This window comes from Chenopodium album, chromosome 10, assembly GCF_948465745.1.
Source record: "Chenopodium album chromosome 10, dcCheAlbu1.1, whole genome shotgun sequence".
NCBI classification, from domain to species: Eukaryota; Viridiplantae; Streptophyta; class Magnoliopsida; order Caryophyllales; family Amaranthaceae; genus Chenopodium; species Chenopodium album.
This window is the reverse complement of record NC_137843.1, coordinates 7,313,432-7,333,075: the sequence shown is the minus strand read 5'-3', so window position 1 is coordinate 7,333,075 and position 19,644 is coordinate 7,313,432. Positions and strand designations below refer to the sequence as shown.

The 19,644-nt window shown below is 32.4% G+C and overlaps 2 protein-coding genes and 1 long non-coding RNA gene across 4 annotated transcripts; 1 reads left to right on the top strand and 2 right to left on the bottom strand.

Annotated features, from left to right (window-relative positions):
- Positions 1 to 4,915: 4,915 nt before the first annotated feature.
- Positions 4,916 to 5,407, bottom strand: LOC145564691 (18.1 kDa class I heat shock protein-like). The gene has a single exon (XM_081624926.1). It carries the CDS (start codon positions 5,405 to 5,407, stop codon positions 4,916 to 4,918), a length of 492 nt encoding a protein of 163 aa, XP_081481052.1.
- Positions 5,408 to 7,487: 2,080 nt separating this feature from the next.
- Positions 7,488 to 11,927, bottom strand: LOC145562114 (putative inactive shikimate kinase like 1, chloroplastic). 2 transcript variants are annotated; one of them, XR_014094282.1, is made up of 11 exons: positions 11,703 to 11,927; positions 11,354 to 11,403; positions 10,341 to 10,395; positions 10,162 to 10,234; positions 9,972 to 10,059; positions 8,975 to 9,057; positions 8,746 to 8,863; positions 8,551 to 8,629; positions 8,398 to 8,462; positions 8,019 to 8,152; positions 7,488 to 7,825 (listed from the first exon to the last, which is right to left on the bottom strand). XR_014094282.1 is itself a non-coding variant. In XM_081622295.1 (10 exons), the coding sequence occupies exons 1-10, from the start codon at positions 11,878 to 11,880 to the stop codon at positions 8,084 to 8,086; spliced, it is 858 nt and encodes a 285-aa protein (XP_081478421.1). In that variant the 5' UTR covers positions 11,881 to 11,927; the 3' UTR covers positions 7,940 to 8,083. The 2 variants fall into 2 exon arrangements, 1 of the variants encoding a protein (XP_081478421.1); XM_081622295.1 differs by lacking the exon at positions 7,488 to 7,825 and having other exon boundaries at positions 7,940 to 8,152.
- A 158-nt stretch (positions 11,928 to 12,085) lies between these two features.
- On the top strand, positions 12,086 to 18,720 carry LOC145563349 (uncharacterized). The gene is made up of 4 exons (XR_014094531.1): positions 12,086 to 12,190; positions 12,356 to 12,445; positions 17,399 to 17,460; positions 18,513 to 18,720. It is a non-coding gene; the product is annotated as an uncharacterized LOC145563349 (long non-coding RNA).
- Positions 18,721 to 19,644: the final 924 nt, after the last annotated feature.

The following is a 19,644-nucleotide window of genomic DNA, read 5'->3' as shown; positions in this document are numbered from 1 at the left end:
GTGGTGTTAGAGAAATATTGAAAAAAAGAAAATATACAAGAGTAGTAGTTGGTAATTATTGAAAAAAGGAAGGAAAAAATGTTGAAAAATGATGTCAAAAGTACATAAAATTAAATGAAAAATGAAAGTAACTGAGAAAAAAAAAAATGTAATTTTGTCAAAAGATACACTCTCTAAATAGAATTAGACCAGTAATTTTGACTAATAAAAAATGGAATGCATACCACTAAATAAGTGACAAAGGGAGTATACAGTATTTGTGAAGAATAATATATATAAGTCGCGCGTGGCTTACAATAAATGAATGGTTGTGAGTAGCTGTGATTTGTGAAATATGACAGTTAAGGTTTTTTGTAAGTTTACCGTGATTAGTCATCGGCGTATATGGTTTATTTTGATAATCAACGTAAATTACACGGTGTAAAGTGGTAAAGCTTATATAGTTGAGTCAGTCCAAGATTCTCCCTTAAAATTTGTGCCTATTACTTACGGAGTAATATTCAACTAATGTCTACAGAATTTCACAATTACTCCGTTAATTTACGCTAGCTAAAAAACATTATAGGAGAACCAGATAATTATGGCAGCCGAAGACTTGAAGCTATAAAGCGATTGTATAAATGGAACTAAAATAATAATTAGAGACTATTAAGATTCGCATGCATGTACTAATCGTTAAACACCAGCTAACAAAACTCAAATACCAAAGTTAAGTGATAAACACCATTGCAATACAAAAATCTAACAATAAAATCTACGTTATATTTCATTTAACTTTTACCTCTTGTAGGTTCGTGAATCATTAAATTATTGAAATATGTGTGTGGTTGTAAGAAAATAGTGTAAAAAGATATATAATGCAGAAAAGAAGTGGTAAGCCCCAAATTCTTCTTTAACTTAATGTTTTTTGCTAATAAAGATCACCATCAGTATGGTGATTATAATCAGTCCCTCCATGTAGGGTTTTGTCAGTCCCTCAATGTAGGGTTTTGTCAGTCCCTCCATGTAGGGTTTAGTATTGTTTGTTTGTTTGGTTTTAGTGTGTGAAGGGATACAAATTTAGAAGATTCGTCTTGTAAATTTGTGGAATTGCGCGTCTGTTGGTATAGGGGTGCAAATTTAGAAGATTCGTTTGGCAAATTTGCAGATCTTGATGATCAATCAAGTTATATCTCTTTTGCGACTATACATCAATGGAGCTCTATCAAGAACGATGCAAAGACATCTAAAATTATGCAAGAGCAGTTCAGAAGCGATGCCATTAGTTTAGGGGTATTTAACTCTTGTATTGAGAATTTAGATCTCTTAAGGGATGATTGTAAGTGTCGAATGGCTATTATTATTTAATGAAATCACCCCTCCCTATTCCATTCAAAAAAAAAAAAAAATGCAGAAAAGAGAGAAATATGTACTCGTAAATATATATTGTACTCCGTAAGGTATGATAAATAATACTCTGTGTCAGAAATAATTTAAAGTATTTTTTTTATAAATGTCACCCGTATAACATAGGTCATTACATAAGATAAGTTTGGAGTTCATCAGACCGTATCAAGCTCAAGCTAAGATAATACATTTAGGTGTATAATAGACGTTTGAAGAAGCAATCTACCTCCATATTTTTGGGAGGAGTTTAATTTCAAGAGGCTCTTGACAAGTTGACATGTCACGGCTCCACGATTGACAACATAACTACCGGTGCCGCATAGTGTTGCTAAGAATAGATTTCGGTGGTAAAGCTTAGCCATTGTATGCATAAATCTAGGCCTCAATGAATGCCGCCATTTGTGGTCCATTCGTTACTCAAGCATTTAGCTATTTTCGATTATTAAATTTCCAACTTTCATAAATTATGTACGTGTACTAGCTATTGTACCATGTACCTTCATTAGGATGTGCATGCATGGGACGTACTAATGCAATATTACATTGTTTCTCAATTTATCCATTATAACGTCTCCATTCATTTTAATTAGTGTTTATAAATATATGAATTGAATACATTAAAAAATTGAGTGCTACAAGAGTGATGGTTAAAATTGTAAATTTAACATCAAGTAATGAAAATGAGTGATGTGATATAACTACAAGTGTAATGGTGTATAAAGACACATAAATGGAGTAGGGGGATTCAATTTGAGATTGAGCTTTGAGGTTAAAATTGAGGATAATTTGGGGATTAAATTAGGAGAATAAGGTTAAAATGTAAAAAACCACTTACTCAAAAAGGAAAGATACTAACAATGGGACTATAATTTTGATTTGTCGAAAAAGAAAATTTGTTTTACTCTGCATTAAAGTTTATAGCTAGTTACAAACTTGGATTATAATAATTTCGCCTTATTTCAAGAATATTCAAAGTATTACGACCTATTCATATTATTCCATATTATCAAACCAAATCAGAAAACTTCAAACTATATACTTATATATTAGCACACAAATACGATCAAAGTTCAATCAAAACAAGATATATGATCAATAAACCAATACTTTTCAGACTAAATTAAACTTGTAATATCCATTTATTCCCCTTTATCTTAATATAGGGGAATAAAGCATAGTCGAAATCGGGATCCCCTTTATCTTACTCAGTACTCCCCCACTAATAAATTAAAGCTTTACTTATAAAATTAATTTAATACTCCTTATTAGCTTCAAAATGATACACAACATCAATTGATACTCTTTTAAAAATGTACGGAGTATTTACTTAGTAATTGATCTCTTCATATAATTTACTTCGTAATAATCATTGAAACTTGTTTTAGTATTTATGCCATAGTTCAAAAATTTCGGGTTGGGTTTGATAACTATCGAGTTTCCGACTAGGGCACTAAGTTGTGAGTAGCAATGATAAGTGAAATTCGGGTTTGATATATGGTCTAAGGAGTTGATATTAGGTCATTGTAGTGGTAAGAATCGGATCGGATCGGATCGGATAGCACAAAAGCAAGAATAAAATGAGAAGTGACCAAATAAAACGAGAAGGATAAGGTGATTGAATAACAAAGTAAAGAGGGGCCATGTGAAGGAGTAGTGGGAATGTGAGATGTGGGAATGAAGTGGGTTGGCGCAGTAGGGCAGGACATACAATACATGAATTGAAGAATAGGAGAATTTTAATTGCATGTTTTGTTTTCTAAGATTTCACTGTGTCTTGTCTGGCCCCATTTCTCATCTCTTTCCCACTCTTGATTTTTTTCTTCTTCTTGTACCTTTTTTTTAGAAAAAAAAAAAAAAAATCTTTTGTATTATGTGTTTGTAGTTGGATTTTGTAATCAACTTGGTTGGTGATTAAAGAGGTTAATGAGGCCCCGCCGCGCTGTTATAGGAAGGCTCATCCTTAACCTAATTGATTACTCTACGTCTTTACTAGATCGAGGTTATAAGGTGTGATTCATTCGAGGATGTTATAGCTTCGGAGTAATGTCTTGCTTTTAATTTTATGATATAAAAGTCAAGTTGATTGTGGAGGGAGAATATCTGTTATTTTTGAAATTGTTACCCACCTGAAGCCTAATATCTCTTTATTATGTAATAATTGCATTGGTTTGTGATTGATATTTGATAAGGATATGAGTTACTCGAGTATGATATGTTAATGGTTGAACTCATCTAACTAATAGTCAAACTTGACCTATCATTCAAGCTTAAAATTATATTTGGAATTGTTATGATTAAGACCAATTCTAGTTCATTATAGCAAGCTTTTTAGTTACTAGTATAAATAATAATAACCATTTGTCCAACAAAACTTCTTTAAATTACTTGAATTATTCAAAAACTTATAATATACACGATTTGTTTATGTTCAAGCTCAATTCAAAACGAGCATTCAACTTTGTTCATGTACTCCATAATAAAAACAGAATTTTGGCCAAACTCGAGTTGTTCACCAAAATTCTCTGAGGTTATATATATGGGCCTAAATTATTGATTACAACCTATCACAGATGCTTGAGAGAACCACATCAAGAAGATTAGGCAAAATTTCTCCGGAGCTTTCACAGATGCAAGAATGTTGAAAGTAGGGGTGCTAATTGAGCGAGTTGATTGGTAGCCTGAGTTTATGTTTCTCAAGAACTTTGACACCTTGTTATATTGATTACAAAAGTTAATTTCAAAGCTTGTAGCTCAGACTTAATTCTTCCAAAACTCCGTACGATTTCACAAAGACAATCTCTCAAGTTTCCTAGCCGCAGCTACATATGTCGTCGTACATACAAAGTAGCAACTACACATATATATGTGCCGAATTCATCATAGACGTTACGTACTAACATAACACAAATTCCCTATCTTTCTGTTTTGTTTTGTATGAATTCTAAAACGTTAAAGCCTACAACTTATCCCCGTGACATCCTTGGCACTACTGTATCTATCAACGGGACCATTGCCCCCTAGACATTGAGATAATTGATAGCAACAAATTTAATGTTGATCAATCGGGCTTAATATGTACAAGACATTCATGTACGGTTAAACTAATTAACATTAACAACCCTTCATGAATTGTCGTCTTGTTAAACATGAAGGCGGTATATATAGATAGTAGTTGCTTGCACTTGAGTGTACTTAGAAGATTTAGAACTGGCGTACAACTTGTACTGTATGTAGCTCTCGAATATCCATTTGAATAAATTAAAATGTCATGTCAATTGCGTTACTTAAGCTAGTAGTAAACCTTAAACGAATTTCACAATAAATTTAATTTTCATTATTCATTAACAAGCAGAAGGTACTCGTAACTATACAGAGTGACGGGAGTGTACATCTTTAATCCGAAGCTTGTAAGATATGCGTTTATTCGTTATAAATAACGTATCATTCAATGGCATGTCATGGTACTAATAACATAAATACTTGACATGCATGCATTAAAGCATTATACTCCAACATGGTACAAAGTAGGTTACTGGTAATTGGATTGCCGTATTTTCTCCTTAGGAATAGTGATGGTGAGCACTCCATTGTTATCCAAAGAGCTCCTCATATGCTCGGGTTTGGCATTAGGAGGTAACGTGAACTTACTCATAAACTCTCCATAACCGCGCTCCACATGATGATAATTGTCTTTCTTTTCCTCATTCTCACGTGTCGATTTGGCACTTACATGGATCATCCTCCCGCCCTCCTCTAGTTTCACCTTCACATCCTCTTTTCTCACCCCCGGAAGCTGAGCCTTGAAGTGATGAGCCTCAGGGGTTTCCTTGTACTCAATCTTAGTCCTAGGAACCATTCCTCTCATTTCCGGAAGTAGTGGCCGTGGAGGGGGCATAAGTGGTGGTGCTCGGAAGGCTGGGAAGTCGAAGGGAAAGTCATCCCAAAAGTAAAGGGAGAATGGATCAAACACTTCAAGAGGCCGGCCAAAGAAGCCGCGTTGATATGGCATCATGGATTGCATTTTATGGGGTAGGGTTTTAAAGCTTAAAACTTTGAGATCAAAATTTGATATTAAGTTGAATTTTGCATATATGCAAGCTGGATTGTTGTTTGCTGCAGACAAATAGGGTTATATATAGGGAAAAATATAGAGAAAAGGGGTTATTAAGAATTTAAGATCATGTTTTATATGCGTTATTTGCGTTATTTGCAAGTTGTGATGGATAGTTAAGGATCTTGGCTTTGCCGTGGAACCTACCAGCACCTTCTAAAAATCGAATTTACTTTTTAGGTGTATGCTAAATGTACCATGAAATGTGGGTAAGAAGATAAAGGAATAAAGGGAGAGCACCGCACTACTCGAAAAATTTAAATCCAAAGGAAAAAAAAAAAATAAAAAAAACTCAAAAGAAGCTCGATTCCCACCTTCGTTTTCTAAAGTCATGTTTGAGTATTGGTAGGACGGTGATAAGGATTGTATTCTCTTCACCTTATGAAATTGTATATTTTGTACAATAAAATTAGTGATCTTTAACATAATTTAACTTGGATAAGTATATAATGAAACCGAAACCCGGTTTGTGTGTTTTTTTTTTTTTTTTCACCCTAATCAATCAACCAAACAGAAGGATATAAAAGGAACAGAGAATCACATCTATCTGATATCACTTTGTGTTAGAAGGTGGTATGTTATATGCATTTAAATATTTATTGTCAAAGCAGAATCAGATTCTCTCTTTTTTTATTGTTTTTAATCAATTCAAATTTATTTTAGTTTTATCTTTTGTTTTTTTTGGAGAAGGTTGAGAGGGAGTTGTCTATAATTGGTTACATCTAATCTAGATGTTACGGCCAACATAAATTCAGTGAATTGGGTGAGTTGTTTATCTTCTAACTTATATTCCAAATCAAATGTCACAGACGTGACTGCATGATGCAGGCATTAGAAAATAATAACAGATACTTCAGTTTTGCCATTATTTATTGTTAATTATACAATTATGATTTGCTAAAGATAATAAATCTATATCATTTTTTTTTCGTGCCAAGTTATCTTAGTACTATTACAAATTCAGATATTATACTATAATTAGTCATTAGTGTAATGTTATGTCATATGATGCATTTCAATAATTAGAAATTACTCAAATTAGATAATATAATCAGGGCTGACGGTAAACCTGTTCTAGTGATTTTGATTACTCGACACTGCAGCGTTCATCAGCGCGAGTTTGTTCATTATTCATCAGGAGTTACATTGCAACTTTTATTTCCCAAGTAATCACAGTTATTCACACTTTTGGTTTTTACGATCACAATTCACCAAAGAAAAAAAAAATAATAAAAATAAAAAATCTGCTGACAAATACAGCGTAAAGCTCCAAACACAAGAGCAAAGAATGCATCATATCTTGGAATGCCCAATTCCAAAATTCGATAACGGACGCCCATCAGACTTCAAATAAAGCCCACTTCCAAAAATCAAATACCCTATCGTATGTCCAACAACGGCTGCTATGAATATACCACCATTGTAAGACATAACAGCCAATATGACCATGTAAGCCATCCCAGCTCGGACAGCTCGCATCCCGGTTCTAAAAAAGCAGGCTGGAACTTGGTTTGGGCCGGGTTTAATAATATGGCAATAGGCGAGACATTCTACCAAAATGGCTAGGGAGAAGACGAACAGCACAGCCACAACATACATACCAGTACTTGTACCAGGCCAGCCAGGGAACAGAATCTGATGTGGTTTGCCCCAGTAAAATGCCGTGTGGAACACCATCTTGTGGGTCCCGGTAGAAATTAAATATGATGGTGATGGGGATAGCGACGGGGATGGAAATGGGGACAGGGACAGTGGAGGTAGTGCAGTGAGATTGTGATGGTGAATCTGGTGATGAATGGTTTTGAAGAGATACTGCATTATAGTTTAGCACTAGCAGTATTACCTATGATGACTAGGGTTAACGGTTAGGGGTTTTATATGATCAAAGGCGTGTGATACATACATGACACCAGATGGTTTCTATATATTTTATCTAATAAACTGTTGCTATGTACACTTTATTTTAAAGTAAAGGATTGCTCCTTCTAAAAGAAAAGGGTTATATAAATAACAGATTCTTATCTGCTATTTCAGCAATATATCACTCTGTATTATAAACTAATTGATCAATATGGAGTACTAATTAGTAATACCAAAAAAAATCTGAATACAATAAGCCTAAAAAACTATCAAAACTACAGGTTTTTTTTCTCTTTATGTATGTTTTTGTTCTTTTTCCCATCAAAATATAAAGAGGCAAAGGGTGAAAGCTTAAAATGAAAGACAGAATCTAAAATGTACCAGACACCGAGTAGCTTTTTCAGCAGGAAGAATTATATCTTATGCTTGCACCGAGAGTGTGAATGTGCTTTTTCAGAAGGAAATGAGCTGCCATAAAATGTGGTATTAGAATAATAAAGTAGGGAAATAATGTCAGGAAAAGATTTGTGCTATCTCTAGACTGCAAGCAATGTACAAGTATTTTTTTTTTTTTTTTATTAATTAAGAATTTAGATAAGAAATGCTAGTGTTGTAACAGTTACTCGTAGTTCGTATAAGACTTCACTCACATCATGCTTACAATTTAGTAATTTACCAACCAGGACTTAACAGATACATAAATGGAATTGGAGGAGCCAACAATAACTAAAAAGGCCTTCCAGCTTCTTCCATCAGCTTCTTCACTCTTGTAAGCTTCTCTATCTGCGACAGAACCTGTTATATGACATCTAGGGGAGGTTAACACTTACCCATGGTCTATAAATCAGGGGGTGGTCAAACTTAATATGTGCAAATCAGGAGAGGGAGGGGGGAGGGGGGGGGGGGGGGGGGGGGGGGGGAGCTATAGGCTTCTATCATAGAAATAAATAATAAATCTTGGAGAATCAAGCAAGCGAGAAACTATTCACATAAAGCTAGAGTTGCTGAATAAACAAGTACACGAGAGGAGGAGAGGGTACCTCCAGTGCCATGTCTTCGGCAGTAACTTGTTCATACTCATCATATGCAAGTTTGGTAGCCACCGCTGTCAAAAACAAAAACAATCGGAAATAAATGAGAAAATAAGAGTGCATAATATTTTACAACATAAGAACAAAGTGTAGTAAGTTTACTTTGCAGTGAGATAGTTGTATCCGCTGTAGCATATCCACCTTTGTTCTCCTCATAAAGCAGAGTTAACTGATCCAAAGCCTGGCATAATTTTTCAGCATTGATGTTAACACGGAGGGAAATTCGTTTGCTTAAAAACCTGACATATGCCTAAAGCAAGAGATGCTCCTAAGAATCAAGTGACGGGAGACTCAGACCTCAGAGAAGGTATCTGGAGTAGACATAGTTGATTGTTCATCATCTCTAATGGACTCTTTTGCTATAATGTCTAAAGGAACATCCATCCATATTGTAATTCCATGTCGTAGAAGAGCCCTTCACCAATATTCAGGAAACAGTTCACGAAACCGAATATGTATTAATGGCAAGTGAAATAACACAAAGTGCACAAGAGAATTACAAAGACAACCACAAATATATCCTTACAAATTAGTCATACTCTGAACTGCACCATTTCCAGCATTGACTACCAGTCGGCCCAATGATGATAATTGCTTCAACACTTCAGTCTGAGAAAAATTAATATTATAGCAACTTCTAGGGTCTTAACTGCATAACTTGAGAAACATTAATCACATTGAAGCAAAATCCCACAAAATAGGTAGAAAATGTGGCAACATAGCCAATGCTCGATGGAACAGATGGTTTGTGATTTGGTGTATCAATTTGACATATATGCTTACACAATGAGAAAGACCAGACTAATAGCAACAATGCCACCAATAGCTCATTTTGTATCCTTAAGTCGTGGCTAATTTCTTAGCTAACCTCTGGGGATGTTCACAGAGAGATGGTACCAGATAACTATTCAAAGTTCAAACTGAACTATAAACATGAAAAGGACCTTTAGAGACGCTCAGACAAACAATTAGGGCGGAGGAAGCAAAGGCTCTTGCTATCATCAACAAAGGTCCATTAGGTTTAGATTGAGGGGAAAGGCTTGCTTTCGTTCTTCCGTCCTACGGTGAATTTGAGCTTTGAATAAGGACATAAGGTGCGATTAGTGATTAGATGATCTGAGTCCTACGATGATCTGAATCTAGTTGAACTCTACTGACCAAAGTAGAGTCTCCTTCATGCCTTGCACTTGATGTATCCGGATACCAAGCATCTTATGTGAAAATATGGACAGTTCATATTGAGCTCACATAAGAGTTTTTCCTATGCTTTCTAGAGGTCAATCACATTTTTCAGAAATTGGTATACTAGGCAAGGGGTTTCTTCATGTTCTACAAACTCAAAGCTGATAATCCATATTTTAAGAAGGTTTCTTGACATGGGACCATAATTTTGTACTTCTACTACTAAAATAAAAAAAACAGAAATATCCATAGATAATAAGCCATATGATAGTGCAAAGAAATTTTATTCTTAAACACCACATAAGTATTCAGTTTCCCACAAGCTGCTGATGAAAAACTACCTCCGATTTTTGAAAACCATCTTCATCCCTCTCTTTAAAAGATTTGCCTGAAGAATCCTCACCAGCAGCCTCCTCAACTACATTGTCACTGAAAAACGACCACAAAATCGAATAAGAAACAATTGAAGTGCATCTGATTTCAATTTGCAAATGGCATATTAGTCAGAGAGGAAAAAGAAAATGAGATAACCTATCAAAGTAGTAATAGCGCAACTCATCTGCAATAAGCTTGCCCACACTGGTCTTCATTGCACTCTTCATACCTTTGCATAAAAGTATTTATAAATAAGACATAGAGACCAACACATCAGAATCATGATTCAGTGTACATCATCCAAGGGCATTTTTTAAGGTGCAATTGAGGCCTACCCACGATGAATATTGACGCTCCTTTCAGGTCTGCGCATATATCTGTTGCCTTCTTCTATATTAAGACTGAAACAGTTAACAATAAGCACTGGAAATCACAAGCTAAATAATATCTTGATCATAATTAGATTGTTAAATAATTAAGATCACAAAAAGGAGGAATACTTTGCACATATATAACTTACTTAGGAATTTAGGATCAACTTCCCACCACAAAAGAGCAACTTACATCAAGACATGATTTCATATAAGATGTAACTACATAGATCATGTAGAAGCTGACAGGACAGTTAGCAAAACATCTAATTTTGCATCACTATCATTCAAAATCCAATATATTATTCATAATCATTTCGAAAGGAGGTACCAACTACCAAGTAGGCTAGTTAAATACTAGTATAAGGGTTTGACAGTTCAATATACTTCGTAATGTTTAGGAGGTCATATTATAAGTTATACTGAAGAATTGCTCTTTGTATATGATGCAAGGATTTAATAAGTTAATTTTCATACAAAATGAGTTGTTGTATGTGATTTGTATATGACATACATAAGACGGTATTGGTGACAGGAGGTAATGTTGAAAATTAGCCACCAAAATGTGCATGAGTCTTAACCGAAATGGTAACAGACACGACTTCCTTAAAGAGTGCCTATATCTGCACTCCTAGGTGTTCCAGACACCAGACGGGATCAAGTGCACCGAGTTAAAGACATCACTTGTTTGATACAATAAAGTCAGCCACCACAGCCATGCCCATCGCCGGAAATTCCTCAGTATTACATACACCAAGAACTTTCTATTTTGCAAATCAATATTCCAAATTCATTGTCATTCCTAACAATGATGACTACTTACAAGTCCTAATTCACAACCCTTAATTTTTTATTTATTTATTTTTTTTCATACATAGTTTGATTGAAAATGGTTCAATATAGTAATTTGACATGAAAAAGTGGGTAATAAAAAGCAATATATAGCATAATACAAGGAATTAAGGTTATAAAAGCACCTTTAATGCAAGGGATCCATGAGAATTAGCAGGTTCGGTTGCCAAATTTCCTGAAAATAAAATTAAAAAGCATAAATACTCAAAAATGTCCAAGAAAAAGCAAAATTCAGTCTTTCAGCAAATTAAAAACACAGCAGAGCACTATAATTTCCCCAATCTAAAATAATCATCGAAATCTTCAATTCTAATTATATATATATATATATATATATATATATATATATATATATATATATATATAAGGGGGATAAACAGCAATTGAACAAACAATTACCATGCAATAAAAGGAAATGCGTAGAAATAGAAAAGAAAAACATAAGAAAAGAGATAGAGAAGAGTAGTAAGAAACCGTCGGCGAGTGAGCGAGTAGTGGTGAGTTGGTTCCGCCATTGATGGTAGAAAGTCGGAGGTCTGAAATGAGAAGAAGAAGAAGAAAGAGGAAAATGAAGGGATGAAGAAGTTGGTTTACTAGGAAGTGAGCTGCCCCTGCATATACACTGGATTGCTGGCCGTATCCTTATCTCCATTGCCACAAACTTTGCTCAAACGTTTTTGTTTTTGTTTTTTTAACTTTAATTCCTTTTGCATATATAGGGAAGGGATTCGGTAAGAACCCATCCTCATATAAGAACCTTAGTTATATAAGAACCAATCTCATCCGTAGGATTAGGTTAATTTGAATGGTTTAGATTAAAACAAAAACCCTCCCTCAAACCCCTAACCAACTGTCCAAAAATTTCTCTCTCCTCAAACTTTCAAACCTTTTACTTTCTCTCTCTTCAAATTCCAAAATCTAACATAAATTGCTGCATAAACAACCTAAATTACTCAAATCAGGTACCTTTTTTCGATTTTATTCAAATTTCATGAATTTTGCATGATATTCAAGTCGATGTCTATGATTTGGGGATTTTGATTTTTGCGATTTTCATGAATTTCGCATGATTTCAAGTCGATTTTGATTTTTCTGATTTGTTTTTCATAAAATTTCGGCGATTTTAGGGTTCAAACTTCAACGATTTTGCTGGAATTTTCAGTGGATTTAAGGTTCGAATTTAAGCGATTTTAATGTTCGAATTTCAGCGATATTAGGTAATTTCAGCGCTACTCTTAATTAATATTGTTTGATTTTTTTTTGGCGTCATTTTACCATTTTTGTGCGATTTTTTTTATTGTTAGATTAATGTATCGTTGATATATAATTGGATGATTACTGGTGAATATGAGATTATATGATATACGATTTGGGATTATAGAGTTAATCAGAAGTTATCGTACGAATGAAATAGAGGATGGTGTTATTGAAAGACAAACAACAGCAGAAAGTGCAAGCATGCATGCATCTTAACATTACTAACTGAAGTTACTTAAATAGGTAGAGAAGATGACTTGCAAACTAGTTGGAGAAAACAATACTAGTATATATAATTAGTAATCATTTTCTATGATATTGTGGAATTCAATTATTGCTAGTATTATTAGATCAAAATTTTGTTTGTTTGTTCGATTTTTATCAAAATTTGAGATAAATACTTTGATTATGGTACGAAAATGGCATTGCTCTTGGGGAGAAGGATGGAAAGTTAAGGTTTCTTATTGTTTTGCAATGGAAAATGAAGTTCATTTTGGTTGTGGGAAAATAAAATTAATTTCTTATTGCTTTGCAATAGATAATTACAATAGCTAAGCCACCGGGAAGCTAGAAGTTATGATACTAAACCTTACAATAATTGAGTTGGTATAAATTGTTTATGCAAATATATTTCTAAGTACAGTGACAAAAAGTGGAGATATTTTGCTCTCTTTCATATCTTTGGATTCATAATCTGCAAGTTAATGGCTTTGCTCTTCTTTTAATTTTCCCTTTTTGTTTTATTATGACTAGTATGACTATCGCTCATCTATGTACATTCCATTATGAGAGAAGGATTATGGACTGTGTTTGGGTTATGTGTTGTGCTAGCAGTTTAATAGTGTGATTGTGGTTAAATAGTGCTAAAAGAATCGAAGATAGGTTTAGAATTAGAATATAGGTGTAGAACATAGAAAAAAAAAAGGTTGAACATAGAAAAAAAAGTTAGAACATAGAAAAAAATTATAATACAGGTAAGAAAATTTAGAACATAGACACAAAAATTTAAAACATAAACAAATCAATTTTAGAACATAGGGAAAAAAATTAAGACCGTAGACTAAACAATTTTAGAACATAAGAAAAAAAAACATAGAAAAAAAAAATTAGAACATGTGCTTAAAACACGGGAAAAAAGTTTAGAACCTGATAAAAAAATAAATAAATAAAAGTTAGAACATAATAAGGGTATAAAAAATAGACAAAAATTTTAGAACATATGAGTATAAAAAAATAGACATAAAAATTTTAGAACATAGGAGTATAAGAAATTTAGAAAACAGGAAAAAATTAAAAGCATTCTGTAAATTTAGAACAAACATAAGGAAAAAAAAAATTAGACAGGTTAAAAAAAATTAGAACATAGGTTAAGGACATAGAAAAAAGTTTTGAGGCTGAAATTGTGGAGGCTATGGCTGTTATTCACATTGTTCTTGAAGCTGGCATTAACAAGATTGTGTTAGACATTGATTACATGAAACATCTCAGAATTAGTTTGAGGGACATCTTGGCTTTTGGTTCAATTATAAACGTTATTTTACATCTTGCTAATTCTCATAGGTGCTAGAAATGCTATGAAAAAAAAAAAAAACCTATTAGCTTAAGTGGTAGAGCACTATGCACATGCATAGGGATGTAGGTTCAATTCCTACATAGGTTATCTCTAAGAATAACTAAAAAAAACTATAAAAAGTAAATAAAATCAACACTAAATTATACAAACCCACGTACAAACTCTTATCTCTGTTTTACACAAAATGAACCTACGTGGGTTGAACCCACATCCTTTGTGCATTTGCACAATGTTCTACCTGTTGAGCTAGTAGGCTAATGTATATAAACCACTCAAACTAGAAAAAAATTAATAACAACTATATGAAATAATCACAAAAGTAATTTTTTTTTTTAACAATCATATTCCTATGCACTTATATACACAATCTTTAGCGCTATTTATTGCAATCCGATGATTGAATACTTGTATTTAAGTGGGTTCATTATATTGGCTATACAATCATTAGTAGATAGTAGTCCTTCAAGGCAAAGGCTGGTATCCCTAGTATACTTGCATTTAAGTGGGTTCATTATATTGGCTACACAATCATTAGTAGACAGTAGTCTTTCAAGGCAAAGGCTGCTACCCTAAGTTAAGACTAGTGTTAATCAAGCAAGCTTTGACAAAAACACAACTAATTAACAATAAAAAGTAGTGCTTATATCATAAAGTATACCCATTATTTGCATATCATATACTCTTCCCAAACAACCTCACATTAGTCCCATGATATGCATAGTGATATAGTATGCCGAAGTAAACAAGTAAATGATCACTATCAATTTATATCATCCCCACAATGAGTTTTAACTCCATAGTTACCCTTGGAATCTATTCCTCGGTAGTACTATCTGGACTAAATGAACTCCATATACAAGTAAATAAATAAAAAAAACATAATAAATCAATAATAAAAACAAAAGAAATCATGTTTTAGAACATGCTGAAAAATATAATACACAAAGATATAAAACAACAATATAATTTTACATGTGCTAAATTTTAGTTTAGAGCATGCAAAGATTGTTAAATAATAGTTTAGAACTTAGTGAACTACTTCTAAACACAATGAATTACTTTAGAACATAAAGACTAAAATTAGAACATAATAGAGGGGAAACTTTAGAACATAGTGTTTTAGAACATTATAAATTATTTTATGTTCTAAATTTCCTTATAACATAGTGAATTACTTTAGAACATAGCTATATTAACATAGTGAATTACTTTAGAACATAGTTTACTTGATGTTTTAAATTTTTTTAGAACATAGAGAAATACTTTGGAACATATTGAATTACTTTTTATGTTCAAAATTTCTTAGAACATAGAGAAATACTTTAGAACATAGTTATGTCTAAATTTGCTTTTGCTATAGAATATAGTGAACTACTTTAGAGCATAAAGGATAAAGTTTACAACATAATGAACTACTTTAGAACATAAATGATAAAGTTTAGAACATAGAAAGAAAGTTTTAGAATATATAGAGCAAAGTTTAGAACATAGAGGGAAAACTTTAGAACATAATAAATTATTTTATGTTCTAAATTTCCTTATAACATAGTGAATTACTTTAGAACATAGTTATATTATGTTCTAAATTTTAGAACTTAGTGAATTACTTTAGAACATAGTTTACTTGATGTTCTAAATTTTCTTAAGACATAGAGAAATACTTTGGAACATAGTGAACTACTTTATGCGTGAACTGCTTTAGAGCATAAAGGATAAAATTTAGAACATAATGAACTACTTTATAACAAAGATGATAAAGTTTAGAACATAGAGAGTAAGTTATAGAACATAAATGGAAAACTTTAGAACATAAAGGGAAAACTTTAGAACACAGTGTATTACTTTAGAACATAATGAATTATTTTATGTTCTAAATTTCTTGAATTACTTAAAAACATATTTATATTATGTTCTAAATTTTAAAACATAGTGAATTACTTAGAACATAGTTTACTTGATGTTCTAAATTTATTAGAACATAGAGAAATACTTTAGAACATAGTAAACTACTTTATGTTCTAAATTTTCGTAGAACATAGAGAAATACTGTAATCCCCCATAATTATGTGAATACAAATATTTATATTTATGTGAATATTTAACTATGATTATTTATTTATATGATTTATTCTACCATTTCAAAAAAAAAAATAAAATTATTAGATAATTATTCATTTTACTATTTTAAAAGTTGATAAAACTATTTCGTAAAAATTATTTCATTACTTATATTTTAATTATTATACAAGTCCAACCCATTGTTCATTAAGCCTATTTTTTTAAAAAACCCACTAACTTTAAACCCAAGTATCAATCCTAGTTTTATTAGAACTAGGAAACTAAACCACTCTAATAATAAAACCCCTCAAGCTTTCCCCTCCTCCAATTTCACGACAAAAAAAAAAAAGAAGAGGAAGAAGCCGCCCAGCCAGCCCTGCCGCCGCCTGCACCACCGCCGGCCACCAGTCCCACCCGTGTTGCTGCTGCCGTTCGCCCCTCTTCTCCCTCTCTTCCTTAATTTATTTTTTTTATTGCTTTATTATCTTAATTAAAATTGTTTAAAGTTTCAACCTTTAATTAAAATTTTGTTCTAAATTATATTATTATGGTTTGATAATATGTTTGGATTCTAAAAGATTATAAATTTATGAGTTTTGACATGTTTAATTTATTAAATAAAATTTCAGATTATGTATTTTGTATATTTTAGGGTTTAAAGCATTGATTTTTCATGTTTTAGGGCTTGATAACGTGTTAATCAAACTATCTAATCATACTATGTTTAAATTACATTAAAGTATAATTATTTTTTTATCATATATAAATTTTCAGATTTATTAAAGTTTCAATTTTTATGAACAAGTAGTGTTAATTTCATGTTTTTATGCTTCTAAACCTATAAAATAATTATTGTGAGTATTTTGTGATTGAAAAAGCTTTGAACTTTATATTCTAACTTTAAAATAATTTTCAGATTTCATACCTTTTATTTTGAAGCCTCTAATTGCATTGAATTGATATATTCTTGGGTTTTTTTAACACACTAACTTGCTATATAATGACTATTTCAAGCAATTATGCTTATGGGGTTATTTTATATACTTAAAACAAATTTCCAGATTTATTTACCCACTTTAAAGTTGCTGTAATTTGATATAAAATACTATATTTTCATAAATCTAACATATAAACTTGAAGTTGGGATGTTATATTACTAACTTTGATTTTTGGGGACAATTTAAAGGCTTTATTTTGATGATTTAAGAGGTTTTAAAGTAGTTTAGTATTGCTGTAATTTTAATTGCTTTGGTATTGATTTATTTCTAATTGTTTGGTTTAGGGGAGGACTTTGTAGAAGGCGACTTCTAGTTTTAAAGTGGCCAACCGGATTGTTTACTCAAGGTACGTACAAGTTACGAAACCTTGCTTGTAGGTGCATGTTTAAGGACGGATCGAGAACTTAGTATCATGTATAGGATTGACTGAGTTAAATTGTCTGGTTATACATTGTGAATTTCAAATGATGTGCACTAGTTTTTAATGCAAGTATTATTTGTGCTTTAATTATGCAAGGTGCGCTTAAAGGCAAAGGTATGTGATAGGTGTAAAGATCAAATTATTACTCATTCATGATAAGGTAAACAGGATGAGTAAAGGAGAAATTCAAGTCTTGTAAGACGAGGTTAAGGTTTTGGGGTGCCTTATGCACTCAAGGTGTTTATACACCGAGGTAGTAATGGAATAATTAATAAATGTTGTTTATCACTAATAAATCAAGAATCTAAATTGAGAATTTGCCATGTTTGATTGAATTGTTTTTGGGATTTTTGTATTGAAATGTGTATGAGTCATCACCAAGTCTAAACCTGTAAATCACGTAAAGTGCAAGATGGATGAGCAATAAAACTCTGGAATGGTGCACATCTGGAGTAGTGACATCAGGGGTTGGGGTACATGGGGTATTAGCCGTGTACTTTTATCGAGGTCGTCTGATCTACGAGTCTCCTATTTCAAATATTATTTTTCTAAAATTAGGAGTTAGGTGAGATCTCATACTAACTACGGTCACGGAGTCGCGCCCGTGGCCGTTGGATGTTTACTGATGTTTCCGAAAGGAGGCATGGGGTTTTTCTTTATTGATGTTCCAAATGGGACATGGGTTGGACAACCTTGTCTATTGCTAAATCCAATGAACTAATTAAATGAGTCAGTCAATATCAATTTGAGGTCTTAATAAATTTAACAATCGAGTCATGAATTGAGTCTATATTTAATGATGCTTGTGCTTGATTATTAGTAGCATGTTAGGTATTTTCTTAATTTGATTTCGCAGCTTGTATGTACTCAGCTTTGCTGACTGCGTGCTTTTGTGTGCGTCTTTCTTTGGTCATGCCCTTCGCCTTTCAATGACCCTGTGACGATCCAATTTTTACACTTGTAATATTGGGGAGCAGAATATCCACAGGTTCTTACACATGCAGCATTCATCAGGGTTATGGGATCTTGAGTAGAAAGTTGGTTGTTTGCATTTTATCTCTTTTGCAAGTTTGAATTTATTTTAATTCGATTTTATTTGACACCAATTCTTTTGGGTTTGAATTTATTTGAATACTGAATTTAATCACTTACTACTTTGATTGGGTTTTAGATAAGGGCCTTAATGGTTCCAACTTGTAATACTTATTTTGATTTAATTCCTTTGTTTTGAGGTTTATTTAAAATTGTTTTGGTTTTCCGCTGCTAATTTCTGAGATAGCCTTAACGTTTGAACACGTGGCGGTAGCACGCCAGTAATTCTCTTGAAATTGTTCAGGTTATATACAGGTTTCTCACAGGTTTTTAAGAGAGAATTATTGGGGTGTTACAAATACTTTAGAAATACTTTAGAACATAGTAAACTACTTTATGTTCTAAATTTTCGTAGAACATAGTGAAATACTTTAGAACATACTTAAGTCTAAATTTGTTTTTGCTATAGAATATAGCGAACTAGTTTAGAGCATAAAAGACAAAGTTTAGAACATAATGAACTACTTTAGAACATAAAGACTAAAGTTTAGAACATAGAGAGAAAATTATAGAATATATAAGTTAAAGTTTAGAACATAGAGGGTAAATTTAGAACATATAGTGAAAACTTTGGAACATAGTGAATTACTTATCAATTAAAAATTATAGAACATAGAGGAAAAATTATAGAACATAGAGGAAAAACTTTAGAACATAGTGAATTACTTATCAATAATAGAATATAGAGGGAAAACTTTAGAACATAGAGGGTAAATTATAGTGGACTAATTAAATAATTATGCACAACTCCTCAATTATCACATGAGTAACCATAGCAATTATACGGACTCATCACGACCCGTTTTAAGAAGACTTTCTTAGCGCAATCGAAAATCAGAGTAACTAGAAATTACAAGTCATCACTTACCACTCTCAAGTCACAGAGGTGAAGAGCTCAAAATGTTGATAAACTTTTTTTTTTTTTTTTTTTTAACAAAATGTAACCAAACTATTCTTGATCGGAAATATCTTCATTTACAACCAACATGACATTTGGGGAGGATCTTCCTCCAATCA